General features: G+C 34.3%; 1 protein-coding gene across 8 annotated transcripts in view; it reads right to left on the bottom strand.

Annotated features, from left to right (window-relative positions):
* Positions 1-20,868, bottom strand: part of LOC137012072 (transcription factor 4-like) — a 184,629-nt gene that overhangs the window by 13,167 nt on the left and 150,594 nt on the right. For all 8 annotated transcript variants that reach the window (XM_067375079.1, XM_067375077.1, XM_067375078.1 and 5 more), the window contains 4 exons: positions 20,778-20,856; positions 18,043-18,119; positions 17,617-17,826; positions 2,379-2,511 (listed from right to left, as the gene is read on the bottom strand). In XM_067375079.1, the coding sequence (XP_067231180.1) occupies positions 2,379-2,511; positions 17,617-17,826; positions 18,043-18,119; positions 20,778-20,856 (499 nt within the window). The remainder of the gene's footprint in view (positions 1-2,378; positions 2,512-17,616; positions 17,827-18,042; positions 18,120-20,777; positions 20,857-20,868) is intronic.

Genomic DNA, 20,868 nt, shown 5'->3' with positions numbered 1-20,868 from the left:
GTCAGACTGGATATGTGAGGAGAGGGAAGACAAAACAAAAGCTCGATTTGGGACGTCTCTCTGCCCACACTGACTCTGTGCATGGGTGGCTTGATCTGGTTAAGACTGGTGAATTTTAACCAGAGCAGAGAGGCTTGTTTCACGCTTCGCTGCTTCCAGGAAATGACATCGCTGGGAAAGACACTGCGACTAATGGGCACAGATTTGACAAGCCTGTAAATGTCTATTTCACGAAGACGGCAGAAAGTTTTGCTTCAGGTCCTGAGAAACGCCGAGCCACATTTACACACAATAAAGCTTCCGAAAACACTTCTTTAAAAGTATATGGAGAAAAAACTATGGTACTTTGATATAAAATATGGTAAAGAATGTTTATCATATTCATATACTGTTAAATTCAGATATTTATTACTCTAGGCCTAGGGTATTTCAGAGAATACTGCGGTATTAGTGTGGTAGATGTCAAACAAACCCTACAATATTTTCATGGAATAAAATAAAATAAAATTACATGCCAAAATAAAATAAAATAAAATATTAATTAAAATTACATGCCAAAAATAAATAAATAAATAAATAAATATTCATTAAGTGTCTAGACAAAAATAAAATAAAATGTCAAGGCCAAAAAAATAAAAATAAAATAAAATAAAATAAAATAAAATAAAATAAAATAAAATATTAATTAAATGTCTAGGCTAAAATAAAATAAAATAAAATGTCTAGGCCAAAAAAAAAAAAAAAAAAAAAAAATATTAATTAAATGTCTAGGCTAAAATAAAATAAAATAAAATGTCTAGGCCAAAATAAAATAAAATAAAATAAAATAAAATAAAATAAAATAAAATAAAATAAAATAAAATAAAATAAAATAAAATATTAATTAAATGTCTAGGCTAAAATAAAATAAAATAAAATGTCTAGGCCAAAATAAAATAAAATAAAATAAAACAAAATAAAATATTAATTAAATGTCTAGGCCTAAATAAAATAAAATAAAATATTCATCATTTTATTTTATACAATAAACATTGTGGGGTTTTAACATCTATGCCAAAATAAAAAAAACATAAAATAAAATAAATAAATAAATAAATAAATAAAAATTAATTTAAAAGGGTATTTCAAAGAATACTGCAGTATTAGTCTGGTAGATGTATAAAAAAACAACAACAAAAAAAACAATGTTTATTGTATAAAATAAAATAAACACAATTTAAAACAGTATTTCAAAGAATACTATAATATTAGTAGATGTAAAAACATGCCTACAAATAAATAAATTAATTAATTTAAAAAGAAAAAAACATGGTATTACCACAGTACATGGCCATATACACAATATTACTATAATGAATGCCCCAAATATGATATTTTTCTCATGTAAAAGTACCACCGTTGTAAGTGAACTATATAAAATGCTAAGGTAATAAAACACACACTATTACCCTAGACATGTGTGAAAGTCCATGGAAGTATTTCTGTAAGAGCTCCGGCGGGATGAAAAACGCATCGTGATTCATTCCTTCTGGATGCCATTCACAAATAATCATCTCTGATCCACAGTGCTGTTATTTATAATGTTCTTTTTCATATTTTACAGCACTCAGCACCTCATTAACTGTTTGGCTGGGCTTTCCAGAGAGGGAACCGTGTGCCAAGATCTCCGTTCGGAGAGAGCAAGTGCTCCGCTTTTAAACCAGCCTGGAGTTTTTACGCCTCACTTCCTAGGTCATATACAATTTCCTTTTACATATTCATATTTGAAATATGGCACACGGTTTAACGCACTCATAATTGTTCACACATCAGGCTGGGGGCCGGCCAGCGGACGCGGGGAAACGGGAAATCAGCGCTGTCTGAGCTGCCAAAGTTTGGATCATATAGTATTTTTAAAAGAGTCTTTTCTGCTCACCAAGGCTGCATTTATTTGATCAAAAATACAGTAAAAATAGTGAAATATTATTCCAATGTAAATCAGCTGTTTTCTATGTAAATATATAGTAAAGTGTAATTTATTCCAGTGATCCAAGCTGAATTTTCAGCATCATTACTCCAGTCTTCAGTGTCACATGATCCTTCAGAAATCATTCTAATATGATGATTTGATGCTATTGAGGGCCAAATTATTCTCTAATTAAATTTAAAAATTAAATTTTTAGCATAAAAAATGTATATATATATAAATCACCATATCTTTCCAGGCCTGTAAAACAGAAATCCCTGATATTTCCATGTTTACCGTGGGAATACGCTATATGTGCATCTGTGTTTGTGAAGATGCTCTAAAATGGCGGCAGATGGAGGGAGGGAGGGCGTTTGGCATTGTGCCCGTTCTGTGCCCACACTGTGCCAGCCTGTGTGTGTGTGTGTCTCACCCCTGTACGGATCGGGCTGGCTGAGGTCGGGGGAAGTGGCCGACTGCACAGGAAGCTGCGGCACCGACACCTGATTGGCCACGATGGGGTGACCGCTCCTCAAACCCACACCGTCCTCACGATGACCGCCCACCTGGACACACACACACACACACAGAGAGAGAGACGTTACAAAAGCATCTAAAATGTAAATACATTCATTCAAATGCATTTAAAATCATCTAGATCAGGCCTTGCAGTTCAATCCGCTCATTACCGGCCAACAGAGGGCGCCGTACGCCTTCACAACAGACCGACCCGAACACACCTCCATTTTACATCTGCAGTCTCTCTTTGGCTTTGTTTACAATAGCAAACACTCTCACTGTTTCTGTAGTATGCACTATATATATTCTGCACAGTATGCTGATTTCCACATGCATGGAAACAACCAAATACATTTCCAAAAACAAGCAGTATATAACAGAAGAATAATGCATCCCATAATGCAATGCACTCAACGTGCCATTTCCAGTGGTTTTGGTTAAATTAAATTTGATTTGTAATAAATAAAAACTTTTTTTTTTTTTTTTAATTTCATATATATATATATATATATATATATAATTATATATATATATATATATATATATATATATAATTATATTTAAGAGTCAAGAAAGAACAAAAACAATTAAAATTAAAAAGATAAGACATTAAAATGTTTATTAGTTACATATTTGACACTATTATTATTTTTTATAAATAATTATTAGAAATAACATGATTATAATAATTAAAAAATAACAATGCTATTTATAAATACGAAACATATTATTTTAATTATTTTTAAATAATACATGGTTTAATAAATATTGAAAATATTAATAAAAATACGTACAAAACTAAATAAGTGCCAAGAAAGTATGACATTAACATTATTATTTATAAAATTATAATGATAAAATATTATTTATATTGATATTATATTATAATAATTTAAAAATAACATAGCTATTTATAAATACAACAAATATTATTTTAAATATTTCTAAATATAATTTTTTATATATATATATTGAAAATAATAATAAAAATACGTACAAACATTAAATAAGTGTCAATATTTATTTATAAATACAAAACATATTTTAATTTTTTAATATATTTTTTTTAAATAAATATTGAAAATAATCATAAAAATACATACAAAAACTAAATGAGTGTTAAGAAAGTATGACATTATCATTATTATTTATAGATAATAAATGTTATAAATGACATTATTATTATTATTAATTATTATATAACAATAATTAATAAAAATAACATTACTCTTTATACAAAAATTTAAATAATAATTGTTTTAATAAATATTTAAAACAATAATAAAATACATACAAAAACTAAAGAAGTGTAAAGAAAGAGGCAAATACAAACAAAATAATAAAATAAATAAATATATATTTTTTAAAATAAAAAATAAAAATAATGTTAATCCTAAAAAGAACAAACAAACAACAACAACAAAATGTTTTTAAATATCTCTGGTTCATTCATCACACTGGATGGAGGGTCAGGGTGCATTGTGGGATTGAGTGTTTTGCACAGCATGATTATTGTACTGTATACGGCACATTTGACCAAAAATACACAGAAAATCCACATATACACACACAGCACTCACACTACACACACTACTCTCTGAACTCTCTCTCTCTCTCGTTCTCTCCATCCTCCTAATCTTTCTTCTTTCTCTGTTGGTGAAAACACTGTGAATTTATTCAGGCAGGTAAAATCCAAAGTAATGTCCCATGGTGCCGAGCACAGAGCGGGCTGAGTCTGATCCATCTGTCTGCCATCACGTTCGCCAACACAACTGACAATTATCTTAATGCCCATATGCTTAATTGTGGGCTCCCTAATTCCCTGGATAATACACACATCCAGCAGGAATTGTGATTTGGCACAAGTTTCCCTCTCTCCGAGTCGCTCTGTTTTTGTTTTAAGGACACAATCTGAGAACCTGCGCAGTTTCTCTCTCTCGCTGTAATTCCGGTTAATCCGATGACAGTGTGGCGCGGGGACGCTTTTGTCTCCCGGTGGCTTGATGCAAATATCAGGAAATGTCGCCGAAAGACGGAAGAAGAAAGCTGGTGCTATTTTAGTTTTATTAGTATTTTGAATTAGTTTTATTTTTTCACTTTGGTTTTCATGTTTTTTTTCATTTTATTAGTTTTTTTAAATTTATTTTTTATTTTTAAACATAGCTATTTAGGTTTCATTTATTTTTATTTTACTTTTAGCTTTATTTACAGTTCATTTTAGTGCTTCAACTATTTTTTTCAAACTAAGAGGTTTTTCAATTAATATTTATATTTTATTCCAGCTTTATTTGTATGTCCCCGTCACATATATTAGGGATCATCATAAAATTAGCATCATTCGAAAACGTAAACAATCAAAATTGAAGACATTTTGACTTTTAGCGGAATTTTTGTGATACCAAATTCAAATTAGGAACACGACTTGGTTAGATGTACGGCTTTGATTTTCTAGCAATTTTAGAATCAAAAATATTTTGTAAAATATATATTTTGTATAAAATAAAAAATACTTAGTTCAGTACTTTTGCACTTTCTTTTGTTTCACTTCTGCAATAATCTGCTGAGTTTCCTCTTTAAAAAGAGACCAACCTGAATTAAAACCATTTAATTTCACTCAAAACGGGCAGTTCACAGATTAATAAAGGGTCTTATATTGAAATATTAAGCGTCTGATAAAACGATACGCCAGTGGAAAGAGAGAAACGGATGAGAGATTCTGGATCATGCATATTCTGCAGATTTAAACATGGTGAAATATGTTAAACAAAGCAGAAAATACTAGAAAACACTGTCAAAATAATTCATGAACAAACATGCATGTGCTGGAGGATTGAGAGAATGAAGGAAGATTCAATTCTATGGAGATTTCTGCATTTCTGGACTTTTTGTTTCGTTTGAATCAATAATTCACCCATTTAAAAAAAAAAATCCATCAACATTCACTGAAACTTCTTTCAAGAAGCACAAAATGAGATGTTTATCATATCAAGCTCCTAAAAGAACAAAAGAGTCCCATAAAAATATACATTAGCAGTCCATATAAATGTATTTTGGTATATTTTATAGTATATAATTTATTTAGCAATAACAACACTGGCTCATAAACACTTACTATTATTATTTAATTCTTCATTATCATGTTTTCCGTCTCCTTTTGTGTCCTGTGAGAAACACAGTCATGTTTAGGAGTAAATGATGACAGGATGTTCGTTTGTGGCCGAACGATCCCTTAAAAGTGATTGTGGGAAACTAATTCTCCTGGAGTTCCTGCAGTCTCTCAGTCTTGTAGTTAATTAGGGGTTAGTCGTTAACCGAGACCTTAGAAGACTGATGGTGTTTATTTGCCACAGAGCTCTTTTGTGAAGCTGTGTGTGTGTGTGTGTGTGTGTGAGGAGAGAGATGAGGACCAGACGTCTTACTGACAGCAGCTTTCAACAGACACACACACACACACACACACACACACACACACACACACACACACACACACACACACACACACATACACACACACACACACACACACACACACACACACTGAATGGTTAAGAATATGAAAATCAGCCGCATGGAAAATGGCACCAGAACACAGAAACAGTTTTTAAGTGTTTATCTGTTGTAACAGACTTGGATCTTAACGTATAACTCTTTAAATGCCATATCAGACTTTATCCTTCTAAAGTTTTTTTAAAAAGCGCTTTTATTTTGAAAAAAATCATTGTGGTTCTATATAGAACTCTGGGTTCTTGACTCAAATTTAAAGAAGTCTTTATTCCAAAAAGGAGAAATGTCTTAAATGAGAGCATACTTTAATGTTTAATGGGTTATTTAATGTTTTTCCAGTGATAAAGTATGTTTACGAGCTGTTTAATTCATAACATTCAGTTATAATTAATTAAAATGATTAAAACATGGTATTTTACAAAATAATTTGGACTCCAAAATTGCTAGAAAATCAAAGCCGAATGTTCCAAATTTGAAGTTGATATCAGAAAAATTGGTAAAAACTTCAAAACACTTCTCGAAACCTAATGAAACCTAATTTATGATGATTACTAAAGTATCTGGCAATAAAAATGCCTCAAATTTAAATCTATAAAACGATGGAACTCCTAAAAGGTTCAATATATGAAGCGCCTGACGGAACCCTGTAAGATTCCACATAGAACCTTAAAGAAGTACAAAAGCAACATTTATGGAAACTAAACTGTCCTGATTATGACATCACAGCCATGAGCTCATTAACATATGACCGCCCACACTGACGCATCAGCACCCAAACCAGCCCTGATGAACAGTTTGAACTACAACTGTCCAATAACAGTAGAGCTCATTTACATAAAAAAAGCAGAATCGGGTGGAAAATATGAAACTTTGGTTCACATCATATGCGGATTTGAATGAAAAAATATGGCCTCCTTTAAAAGAGATCTGGAAAAAAACTCTGGAAAGAGGTTCTTCCAAGGTGGTCCGTGAACGCCAGACCCGGTTTTACCAAATTCCTCTGAACTACAAAAAAAACAGGCCAAAATCACAGAGCACCTTCAAAGCGAGAGAGGAAATTGCTTCCTGGTGACTTATTGAATTAAGATGCTTTATTTCTACACGGACGCACACCGATTCAAACTGGAATCTGGAAACATCTACTCCTTTTTTATCATAGATAATTCAGAAAAATGGTGCAAGCTGAAAAATGATGTTCTTTCTCGGGGTTGTTGTCTAATAAATCAAGAATGAAAACTCTCTCTTATGTATGCACATATATTTATATACATTTTAAATCAAATTTGTGAAAAAACGAAATGCATGCTGAATTGTGTGATTTGTGGGTTTATGTGTGTGTGTGATTTCAAGGTTAGCGGCCAAATACAATATCCATCCATCACGGCCAAACAATAGAGTGACAGGGTTATCGTCCTAAAAATAAACCAAACAAAAGCTGGAACAAGAAGAAAAGCCCCAGTGAGAAGGAAACATGCAGGAAATGCACTGCGGCTCACGATCACGTTACTCTGAATGGCTGGAACAAATGAACTTCCTCTGAGAGATGGAGGGACGGCTGATGAGGCGGATTTTAAACACAATACTGTATTTAGCGGCCGTGTCGTGACCCGGAAATGGAGAGGTCACAGGGGTCACGGGCCGACAGGGTCACAGAGATGGAAACTCGGTTTAAACGATCAGATCAAACACTCAAACCCTGTCAGAGAAACTGCAAAAAAATATTCTGCTTAAAATAAAAATATTGAGGAAAAAATCTAATAAATATACAAAAAGTCATAAAACATATTGCAGAAAAATAAAATAAAAATAATACAAATATTACAAATAAAACAAATAATAAAAATATTAAAGATAAAAATAAAACAAACAATAAATAAAAATAAAAATATAAAAGATAAGATCAAATAAAGAAATAAAAAATATGAAAGAAAAATATTACAGAAAATAAAATAATAAAATATTACAAAAATATAAAAAATAGATCAAATTAATACACAATAAACAATAAAAAAATCAAGACAATATATTAAAGAAAAATTAAAATAAAGCAATAAAAATATTACGAATAAAAACAAATAACAAAAATATTAAAGATAAAAATGAAACAATAAAGAATACAAAAAACAATGATTAAATAAATAAGATATGTGTATATATATATATATATATATATATATATATATATATATATATATAATTAAATAAAAATATTTCAAATAAAAATAAGCAAAACATAATACAAATAATATAATAAATAATAAAAATAAGAAGGTTGTTACACGTTTAATCGACTATCTTTGTCATTCCTAACTGAAAATGTGAAGATCTACTCCAGTGATGGTAGAAATGATTCATAAATGAGTCAAAATATGTGTGTGTGTGTGTGTGTGTCATTGACACTGATCTCTGCTGTCTGTCAGTGCGACTGTTTTTCCCAGACAAACTCTCAGCATTTCTTTCCCATGACTTCATGAATCCACACACACACACACACACACACACACACACACACACACACACACACACACACACACACACACACACACACACACAGCTGTTCTCTGGTAGAAAGACACACAGCTCTGGTTTGCATGTCTTTTCACATGTTTACAGGTTTTCATATGTTCACGAAAGAAATCATTTTATTATTATTAAATTAACACACTTCACACTTCTCACAGAAGCTGTTTTTCAATTTAGAACTTCAAATTAAGCTTTTAAGCCATTAATATATGTACAATTTAAATGCTTTTTTTTTTTATGTCATGTGACCGAAACGTTTCTGAATAAACTGTGATTTGCCTACCTTTTCCATTTGGGATAGTGTGCAGGATTTATGTTTTTGTTTCTATATAAATATAGTCCCGCTAAAAGTTGCTTTTGCCCTCGACGCCGTCATTACATCACGTGACCATTTTGAGAAACATTTCTATACGTTTCTGATGGTTATGAGCAGCAGATATGGATCTGCAGCACTAGGGGGCGCCGGAGAGCCACTAAACACACTGTATGAATGTGTGTGCTGTGGAAAAGTGTGATGACAAAGCGCGCTCTGTAAGGGCTGCGTTTCCACGGCGATGGGAGAGGCGCGTCTGAGCAGCGAATAGTGCGTCTTTGTGAGTCCCAGACACACACACACACACACACAGCGTAATTACGTGCTGTTTCCTGTGTTGTAGTCATGGCTGGCTGTTTGTATGTCTCTGTGGCCCAAAACACAATTTTCTCAGGCTGAGAAAAACCACGGCGGGCCACTGCAGCTTTACTCGCAGTTATAAACCTCACCTGAGTCTCCTAAAGGAAAAGAATCAGCCTTAAACTTGTTTAGAGGGCAAATACAACACCAGCAGGAAGGAAAAATCTTAATGACTCACTGAAATTAAATGTAAGCTGTAAACATACTAATGTCTCAAAATCATCTCTCATGATCTGAGCTGCTCCACATTTAATTTATATTTCTCATTTGAGTCTATTTATCCAAAGGAATCTGAGGAGAATCATATGAGAACTGGGAGTGAATCTTTATGTTCATTATCTGACATGCTGCTGAATAAACATACGGCTCATCATTATCACTAGAAATTTTTAAATAAACATGAAAGTATTATGCAGTCTAAGACATTTCTTTTTATAAAGAACCTTTTTGGCATAAAGAGTTCTGTAAAACTGAGTCTAGAACCCTAGAATTCTGTATCGAACCACATTGAACATTTTTGGCATAAAGAGTTCTTTATATTTGAGTCGAGAACCCTAGAGTTCTGTAATAGAACCACATTGAACCTTTTTGGCATAAAGAGTTCTTTAAATTTGAGTCGAGAACCCTAGAGTTCAATATAGAACCATACTGAAGCTTTTTGGCATAAAGAGTTATTTAAAATTGAGTCGAGAACCCTAGAGTTCTGTATGGAACCACATTGAACCTTTTTGGCATAAAGAGTTCTGTAAAACTGAGTCTAGAACCCTAGAATTCTGTATCGAACCACATTGAACCTTTTTGGCATAAAGAGTTCTTTAAATTTGAGTCGAGAACCCTAGAGTTCTGTATAGAACCACATTGAACCTTTTTGGCATAAAGAGTTCTTTAAAACTGAGTCAAGAACCCTAGAGTTCTGTAATAGAACCACATTGAACCTTTTTGGCATAAAGAGTTCTTTAAATTTGAGTCGAGAACCCTAGAGTTCTGTATAGAACCACATTGAACCTTTTTGGCATAAAGAGTTCTTTAAATTTGAGTCGAGAACCCTAGAGTTCTGTAATAGAACCACATTGAAAAATTTGAGTCGAGAACCCTAGAGTTCTGTAATAGAACCACATTGAACCTTTTTGGCATAAAGAGTTCTTTAAATTTGAGTCGAGAACCCTAGAGTTCAATATAGAACCACATTGAACCTTTTTGGCATAAAGAGTTCTTTAAAATTGAGTCTAGAACCCTAGAGTTCTGTATGGAACCACATTGAACCTTTTTGGCATAAAGAGTTCTGTAAAACTGAGTCTAGAACCCTAGAATTCTGTATCGAACCACATTGAACCTTTTTGGCATAAAGAGTTCTTTAAATTTGAGTCGAGAACCCTAGAGTTCTGTATAGAACCACATTGAACCTTTTTGGCATAAAGAGTTCTGTAAAACTGAGTCTAGAACCCTAGAATTCTGTATCGAACCACATTGAACCTTTTTGGCATAAAGAGTTCTTTAAATTTGAGTCAAAAACCCTAGAGTTCTGTATAGAACCAAACTGAACCTTTTTGGCATAAAGAGTTCTTTAAAATTGAATCGAGAAACCTAGAGTTCTGTAATAGAACCACATTGAACCTTTTTGGCATAAAGAGTTCTATAAAATTGAGTTGAGAACCCTAGAGTTCAATATAGAACCATACTGAAGCTTTTTGGCATAAAGAGTTATTTAAAATTGAGTCGAGAACCCTAGAGTTCTGTATGGAACCACATTGAACCTTTTTGGCATAAAGAGTTCTGTAAAACTGAGTCTAGAACCCTAGAATTCTGTATCGAACCACATTGAACCTTTTTGGCATAAAGAGTTCTTTAAATTTGAGTCGAGAACCCTAGAGTTCTGTATAGAACCACATTGAACCTTTTTGGCATAAAACGTTTTTTAAAATTGAGTCGAGAACCCTAGAGCTCTGTATCGAACCACATTGAACCTTTTTGGCATAAAGAGTTCTGTAAAATTGAGTCGAGAACCCTAGAGTTCTGTAATAGAACCACATTGAACCTTTTTGGCATAAAGAGTTCTTTAAATTTGAGTCGAGAACCCTAGAGTTCAATATAGAACCACATTGAACCTTTTTGGCATAAAGAGTTCTTTAAATTTGAGTCGAGAACCCTAGAGTTCAATATAGAACCACATTGAACCTTTTTGGCATAAAGAGTTCTTTAAAATTGAGTCGAGAACCCTAGAGTTCAATATAGAACCACATTGAACCTTTTTGGCATAAAGAGTTCTTTAAAATTGAGTCTAGAACCCTAGAGTTCTGTATGGAACCACATTGAACCTTTTTGGCATAAAGAGTTCTGTAAAACTGAGTCTAGAACCCTAGAATTCTGTATCGAACCACATTGAACCTTTTTGGCATAAAGAGTTCTTTAAATTTGAGTCGAGAACCCTAGAGTTCTGTATAGAACCACATTGAACCTTTTTGGCATAAAGAGTTCTGTAAAACTGAGTCTAGAACCCTAGAATTCTGTATCGAACCACATTGAACCTTTTTGGCATAAAGAGTTCTTTAAATTTGAGTCAAAAACCCTAGAGTTCTGTATAGAACCAAACTGAACCTTTTGGCAAAAAGAGTTCATTAAAATTGAATCGAGAAACCTAGAGTTCTGTAATAGAACCACATTGAACCTTTTTGGCATAAAGAGTTCTATAAAATTGAGTTGAGAACCCTAGAGTTCAATATAGAACCATACTGAAGCTTTTTGGCATAAAGAGTTATTTAAAATTGAGTCGAGAACCCTAGAGTTCTGTATGGAACCACATTGAACCTTTTTGGCATAAAGAGTTCTGTAAAACTGAGTCTAGAACCCTAGAATTCTGTATCGAACCACATTGAACCTTTTTGGCATAAAGAGTTCTTTAAATTTGAGTCGAGAACCCTAGAGTTCTGTATAGAACCACATTGAACCTTTTTGGCATAAAACGTTTTTTTAAAATTGAGTCGAGAACCCTAGAGCTCTGTATCGAACCACATTGAACCTTTTTGGCATAAAGAGTTCTGTAAAATTGAGTCGAGAACCCTAGAGTTCTGTAATAGAACCACATTGAACCTTTTTGGCATAAAGAGTTCTTTAAAATTGAATCGAGAAACCTAGAGTTCTGTAATAGAACCACATTGAACCTTTTTGGCATAAAGAGTTCTTTAAAATTGAGTCTAGAACCCTAGAATTCTGTAATAGAACCACATTGAACCTTTTTGGCATAAAGAGTTCTTTAAAATTGAGTCGAGAACCCTAGAATTCTGTATAGAACCACATTGAACCTTTTTGGCATAAAGAGTTCTGTAAAACTGAGTCGAGAACCCTAGAGTTCTGTATAGAACCACATTGAACCTTTTTGGCATAAAGAGTTCTTTAAAATTGAGTCTAGAACCCTAGAGTTCTGTATAGAACCATATTGAACCTTTTTGGCATAAAGAGTTCTTTAAAATTGAGTCTAGAACCCTAGAGTTCTGTATAGAACCACACTGAAGCTTTTTGGCATAAAGAGTTCTGTAAAATTGAGTCTAGAACCCTAGAGTTCTGTATAGAACCACATTGAACCTTTTTGGCATAAAGAGTTCTGTAAAACTGAGTCTAGAACCCTAGAGTTCTGTATAGAACCACATTGAAGCTTTTTGGCATAAAGAGTTCTTTTAAAATTGAGTCGAGAACCCTAGAGTTCTGTATAGAACCACATTGAACCTTTTTGGCATAAAGAGTTCTGTAAAACTGAGTCTAGAACCCTAGAGTTCTGTATAGAACCACATTGAAGCTTTTTGGCATAAAGAGTTCTTTAAAATTGAGTCTAGAACCCTAGAGTTCTGTATAGAACCACATTGAAGCTTTTTGGCATAAAGAGTTCTTTTAAAATTGAGTCGAGAACCCTAGAGTTCTGTATAGAACCACATTGAACCTTTTTGGCATAAAGAGTTCTTTAAAATTGAGTCTAGAACCCTAGAGTTCTGTATAGAACCACATTGAAGCTTTTTGGCATAAAGAGTTCTTTTAAAATTGAGTCTAGAACCCTAGAGTTCTGTATAGAACCACACTGAAGCTTTTTGGCATAAAGAGTTCTTTTAAAATTGAGTCGAGAACCCTAGAGTTCTGTATAGAACCACATTGAACCTTTTTGGCATAAAGAGTTCTTTAAAATTGAGTCTAGAACCCTAGAGTTCTGTATAGAACCATATTGAACCTTTTTGGCATAAAGAGTTCTTTAAAATTGAGTCTAGAACCCTAGAGTTCTGTATAGAACCACACTGAAGCTTTTTGGCATAAAGAGTTCTGTAAAATTGAGTCTAGAACCCTAGAATTCTGTATAGAACCATATTGAACCTTTTTGGCATAAAGAGTTCTGTAAAATTGAGTCTAGAACCCTAGAGTTCTGTATAAAACCACATTGAACCTTTTTGGCATAAAGAGTTCTGTAAAATTGAGTCTAGAACCCTAGAGTTCTGTAAAGAACCACATTGAAGCTTTTTTCTAAAAGTGTAGATACAAGATGAAAACATGACAGCAAACGTGCAAAGTTAATATCCAGTATTTCTGTAAATAAAACCTCTTTTTCATGCAGTAAAAGCACCAAAACCCCTCAGATCAGATCTGAACTCGTGTTTCATCGCTGCATGTTTATTGTTTTCACATCTCTTCTGAGTGCTAAACTCTCTCTCACACACTCTGTAAGCGTATCAGGCGTTTAGAGGCCCGTGGATCTGATGGCTTTGAGCACAATCAACCCTCGACAGAAGATTTACTGCAGCTCAGTCTCTCTTTATCCTGAAGGGAGACGCTTTTAAGTGCTATTACTGTGTGTTTAAAGCTCTAATGCCTCAATCTCTGCATCTCCTGCAGAAGATCGGGCCGTTTGACCCGCTTAGAGGAACGTTCAGGCTCTCAGTGTGTGTTCAGAAGTGCAGTTCAGATTACTGGAGCATAACTCAACTACTGACAGACGGACTGAGTGTGTTTGTCTTTGAACCCTGGATTAAACAGCAAGTTAGAGCATCTTTAACCTGCAAGTGCAATCTCCAAGTGTTTCCTACAGACAGTCAGTATGCGATGATGAACAGTAGTCACATGACCTCACCTCCATTATGATGCATGTTTAATTCATTAATTTATTACATCAGAAATATGTAGTTTTTACTACAAAAACAGCATTTTTGTTTTTAAAAACTAAAAAAAAACCCCACTGAAACAAGATAAATGTACTTGAGAAGCAGAAGTATGAAAACTTGTTTTCATACTTTGTTTTCAAGTGTATTTTGTTTTACTGTAATGGCGGATAATCTAAACTTGTTTATACTTAAAACATGATTGCAATAAGACAAAATACACTTGTATTAAAGATAGCTGCTATAAACAAAATGTAATATCTCGTGCAGTGTTGCTTCTCAAGTAAATTGATCTTGTTTTAAGGAATTTTAGACATCTGTCTTTTTGTCTTGTTTTCCAGTACAAATATCTAAAGATTCTTAAATCAAGATACATTTACTGGAGAAGCAAAATGACTGAAGATATTATGTTATGTTTTATGAGAAATCAACCAAAATGAAGCGAGTTTATGCTTAAAACAAGAACAAATATCTACAAATGGGGTTAAAAAAAAAAAAATCAACTTCATTCAAAGGGAAAACAAGATGATTTTTATGACACATTGTTCAGAAAACAGGACTTAACATCTTAAATCATTTTGCTTCTCAGATAAATGTGTCTTTATTTACGAATGTTTAGATATATATAATGTAAAACAAGACAAAAATACAAATAGTTTTTGAAACTAATTGTTTTTGATGTGCAATAATTTCAGGAATAAAATCATCCTTCATAATAATAGAGAAGAAAAATATGAAGGATAAAGAACAAACTTGACAGAACTCCAAACTCAAACCAATGCATCAATCATAACCCAAACATGCTGCTTTATTTTTCATGTCATATTGGAAATAGAAGGTTAAATTGCTCTGGTTGCTGCTCATCTAAGCATACTAAAAATCCACATACTGAACAGCCATTTTGTGTAACGTTCTCAGTGTGTTTGTTTGTTAGTCGTCTCCTCTCATCATGTGAGCACCTGTTTTCAGCATGACCTCAGCTCTCTGACCGCTCACTTCAGCCTCACAGAACAACAGAGCAGCAAATCTGATCCAGCTGTTCCTCCAGCACTGTTTCAAACCAAAATGACTGTTCTTAAAGCCACAGTCCACACATTTACTGCATCATCTACACATTTAGCTTCAGCGTGTCACATTCAATAAAAAAGAGCAGCATGAACATTCATCTAAATATCTTCTTTTGTTTTTCAAAGAGGGAAAAATGTTGTACGGGTTTGGAACAATATGATGGTGAGTACGTGACGACAGAACAGGGTTTCATTATGTAAATAATAGTTGCCAAGACAAAATTTCTCATTTTAGTTTTGACTAAAATAACTAAAATTAAAAACTAAAGCTATAAAGATGAGAAAAACACAACAAAATTACTAAAACATTAACTATTAAAGACAACTATTAACTATTAAAAACAAATTTTAATATCTTATGCAGTGTTGCTTCTCAAGTAAACGGATCTTGTTTTAAATAAAAAATAAATAACTGAAATAAAATACAACTTAAACTTGCTAAGGCAACATTTGAAGGACTAAAACACACAACAAATAAATTAAATAAAGAAAAAAGATCATTTTGTTGCATTATTTTAGTATCAATGATATACTATATTAACAAAAATAGTATATCAGTGATACTAAAATGCAACAAAATTATCATTTTTGGGTGAACTCTTCCTTTAAGGAAACTAATCAGTCTTTGAGGTGTAAATGCATTAAAAATCCAATGCAATTACAGCACAAACACACACACACACACACACACACAGTTGAAAGTGAATAAATAAACAGCAGCGTCACTGAGACATTGAGCAGAGATTCAGGACCTTGTCAACAGCAGAGCTCGTCTAATAAAATGCCCGAGCAAACCCACGCCTGCATTTATTCATTTATGTCATTAAAAACAGCTCGTTAACACTGGAAATATGCACACACGGAGCGCGCTCACCCGTCTCAACCAAACACAACTTTAAAAAGAGCAGGAGAAACATGTGAAAACAACTAGCAGGATATTTCTTTACATTTTGCTTATGTGAGAGCCACTTTTTAGACTAAAAAATACAACAATTTAGTAACTTAATCTTTACATTTTCTGAAGCAAACGTGCAACATGCGTTCCTGAGCAAAACATTCATTTTCAATAATTCATCGGGACAATTTTTATGCAATTCATGTTCTGATGACTACATAAAAACATATGAGAGCATCAGTTTTGTTTGTGTATAAATGTGCATGTAATAAGAGAACACAATCCTTCACAGTGTGTGTGTGTGTGTGTGTTAGTACGAGCATTATATCTTCTTTTCTTCATGTATTCTCTTTCTGTGCTTTATTCTCTCCAGCTGTCTGAAGCTTTATGGATTGTTTCAAGTCTTTAAAAAAAGTCTTAAATATGGAAAATATTACCAGCATCTTCCTTGATGTTTTGAAGTCTTTTCCTCCCCCTCTTTCTGTCTCTCGCTCTGATATTTCCTGTCTTTAGTCCTGCGCTGCTCATAAGTCACAGTCAGAAGAGAGTCAACACCGCTAACCTGACCTGATAATACTTGAACATTACAGGAGCTCATCGGTGACCGCATGCACACTGCATTGAGAATGATTTTTAATGCAACTGATGCAAAGATTCTGAGCAGATTGATTTTAAACTTTTGCATTGACATCATCGCTCAATGGGAAGTGGCTCCAGGCCGTCCGTCCTGAGAGAGGTCAAAGCAGGGCTCGAGCATTTACCTCGCATTTGTGACTAAAAATAGATGCAAACAGTAAATTAGGAAAAAGTAGGTCCAAGGCTTTTAAAAGCCTTAAATTCAGTTATACGTATCTTAAAAGTCTTAAAATGCCTGTATCACGCTATTTTAAAGTCTTATAATTTTATTTTGAGTCTCTTACAACAGGTTTACATGCATCCAAGGTCAAAAAATAAAATTTTCTGCAGCATCTGCACTTTTCTTATAGCGTCTGAAACGGTTCGTTCAAAGATTCAGTCCCTCTAAACTCTTCCTTTCTGAGAGCTGCTCTGCTCTGATTGGTCAGATGGCCCTGTCTGTTGTGACTGGTCAGAAACCAAACGCTCATTATCATATCTGAATCTCAGCTCCTGATTCACAGTGATACGAACAGTAACGATGGTGTCGGTTTTACAGTATCAATCTCATCAAAGTGGATTTGCTTTGGCAGCAGAAAACAGCATCTTCTCAACATGAACAACACAAACCAAACTCGTCTAGTCTCAGATGCAACTACAGTGTTTGAGGGAGGGGCAAAGCAGATGTTGTTCATGGGCAGCCAATAAAGAAAGTAAGCCCTGCACAGGTCAGAGGCTCTTACCATGAGCGAGTGTCTGTTGGACGGCAGCAGTCCTGAGCTGTATCCGGCGCTCAGGCCGCCCATGGCCCCGTTGTGCGAGTGGGATGGAGTAATCAATCCGTGCATGTCCGCATGACCTCCGGGCATCGCCGTGGACGGACCCACCGCATGACTCCGCAACACATGGATTGCATCGTCGAGACGCTCCAATCTGTCCTCGATACGACTTTGCTGCAGGATGACAGAATAAATGCACAGATACATCTTTACTTGCTTGCTTTCATCATTACTATCGATTCATTTTCTTGCATGCATGTGAACATTTCTGTACTGTATATGTCTTCTGTAAAGCAACTATGGTGTTTTGGCAAACATCATGGTAAATTTGAAGCCTGTGTGATTTCCTAAAGGCTGAACAGAGTTTGATTCTGTGTCAGTATCTCTTACCAACGAGTGCAGCGGCGGCTCGTAACTGGGGGACGAAGCTCCCTGACCGTTTCTGGACCAGACGGCTGTACTGGCAGCTAGAGGGATGAAATTAACCACATCATCAGTGTGAACAATAATATTTGTGAACATCTTGATTACTCAAACAGATTTATTTATTTATTTGTGTAGCACTTTATACATAAAATGCAGCTCGAAGGGCTTCATAAGGTAAAGTACAAACATTAAAATCAAAAACACACAACAGTGATAATGCGATTGGAAATGTCAACACAATATCAATCAATACTGATATCAATATACTCAAAAGCAGATATGCCACAATTCTTTAAAAAACACTAATGCTTGTAGCCGGTCTAACTTTGTTGTCCTCTTCTTTTTCAGACAGATGGATAGATAGATGATAGATAGATAGATAGATAGACAGACAGACGGATAGACAGACAGACAGACAGATAGATAGATAGATAGATAGATAGATAGATGATAGATAGATAATAGACAGACAGATGGATAGATAGATAGACAGACAGACGGATAGATAGATAGACAGACAGACAGACGGATAGATAGATAGATAGATGATAGATAAATAGATAGACAGACAGACAGACGGATAGACAGATAGATAGATAGATAGACAGACAGACAGACGGATAGATAGATAGATAGATAAATAGACAGACAGACAGACAGATGGATAGATAGACAGACGGATAGACAGATAGATAGATAGACAGACAGACAGACGGATAGATAGATAGATAGATAGACAGACGGATAGATAGATAGATTGATAGATAGATAGATAGATAGACAGACAGATAGAAAGATAGACAGATAGATAGATAGATAGATAGATAGACAGACAGACCGATGGATAGATAGATAAATAGACAGACAGACGGATAGACAGATAGATAGATAGATAGATAGACAGACAGACGGATAGATAGATAAATAGACAGACGGATAGATAGATAGATAGACAGACAGATGGATAGATAGACAGATAGATAGATAGATAGACAGACAGACAGACAGACGGATAGATAGATAGATAGATAGACAGACAGATAGATAGATGGACAGATAGACAGACAAATAGATAGACAGATAGACAGACATACAGATAGATAGATAGACAATAGACAGATAGATAGATAGACGGATAGATAGACAGACAGATAGATAAGACAGATAGATGGACAGATAGACAGACAGATAGATAGATAGATAGATAGACAGACAGACATACAGATAGATAGATAGACTGATAGATAGATAGACAGATAGACGGATAGATAAATAGACAAACAGGCAAACAGATGGATAGATAGAGACATATATAGATAAAGATGAATAGATAGATGGATAGACAGATAGACGATAGATAGATAGATAGATAGATAGACAGATAGACGGATAGATAAATAGACAAACAGGCAAACAGATGGATAGATAGATACATATATAGATATAGATGAATAGATAGATGGATAGACAGATAGACGATAGATAGATAGATAGACAGATAGACGGATAGATAAATAGACAAACAGGCAAACAGATGGATAGATAGATACATATATAGATATAGATGAATAGATAGATGGAAAGACAGATAGACGATAGATAGATAGATAGATAGATAGACAGACAGACAGATAGATAGATAGACAGATAGTTTAAATTTCTAATAGTCAAATGTTCCCGCATATCTAAATCTGTGTTTTCCCGTTGAGCCGACACTCAAACAGACCAATTAAGCGTCATTCATTCCAGCGGAATAAATAATTTCGTCTTTCTCTTTGTTGTCCTCTTTTCTTTTGTGTGCTTCTTTATGTGAGACCAGTGGAGATCTGAAGCCGTAAAGCTCATCAGCTGGTGGGGCGACGGGCGGGTGACCCTGCCTTTGATAGGTGACGACCCCAATGCTAATAACTTCTCGTTATTCTTTCCTTCTTGGTCTCTTTTTCACGAGCCCGTGTTAGGATGCAAACCCGTTCACACCGGTAATTAGAGAGGAGCGGCGCGCTCGTTTATTCCTTCTCCCTGACCTTCACCTGTTTGCGTTTGCGCCATCCGCTCATTATGTATATCCGGCTAATTATGTTGTGTTTTTTCAAATTGTACTTCTTTATAGAAACATGCATTTCAGACGCTTCTCTGTATTATTAAAGCTCATTTCCAAATGCTAATTAGCACATAATTATAGCCACATTCATGTGCAAATAAATTTTGCATGTATCCGCGCCGCTGCCAATGAGAAATTTATTAAATTAGTTACTTAAACTTCCCTCGCATGTTTAAGTTTAAATATTAATTTGCACTTGCGCATTTAATGGTTGTCGGTCTAATAACTTTGGCACTCTGAGACATACCAATTAGGCGGCGGGCGTTTCCATGGTGACTCGAATAATGACTCTGAGAATGGCATTGAGAGTGGGAATATCCTACGGTTCATAGTTTGAAACGAATATGAAGAATGCAACATATGAAAAGCTTTTAACTTTAAAATCCGAATGGCTTTTAGTTAACTGTAATAACATTAGTGGAAACCAGGTACACAAAACGTTTAAAATGCATAGTGTTTCATATAGTCTTTTTAAATAATAGTACAGAAACTAGAGTGAGATCAGGTGACTGACATTAGCGCAAACAGCTGTGTGTGTGTTTAAGAATCTGTTGAGAATAAACACACTCGTCAGAAAACAACACACACACATTGTTACCTGTGAGCGACGGAGGTGATCCCACAGGAGTGGACGGGTTGGACGAGAAGCTGTTATTGGTGTGGTCGGGGGAATAGATCTACAACGACAA

This window comes from Chanodichthys erythropterus, chromosome 22 (assembly GCF_024489055.1).
Source record: "Chanodichthys erythropterus isolate Z2021 chromosome 22, ASM2448905v1, whole genome shotgun sequence".
Taxonomy (NCBI): domain Eukaryota; kingdom Metazoa; phylum Chordata; class Actinopteri; order Cypriniformes; family Xenocyprididae; genus Chanodichthys; species Chanodichthys erythropterus.
This window is presented reverse-complemented; position numbering and strand designations above follow the sequence as displayed.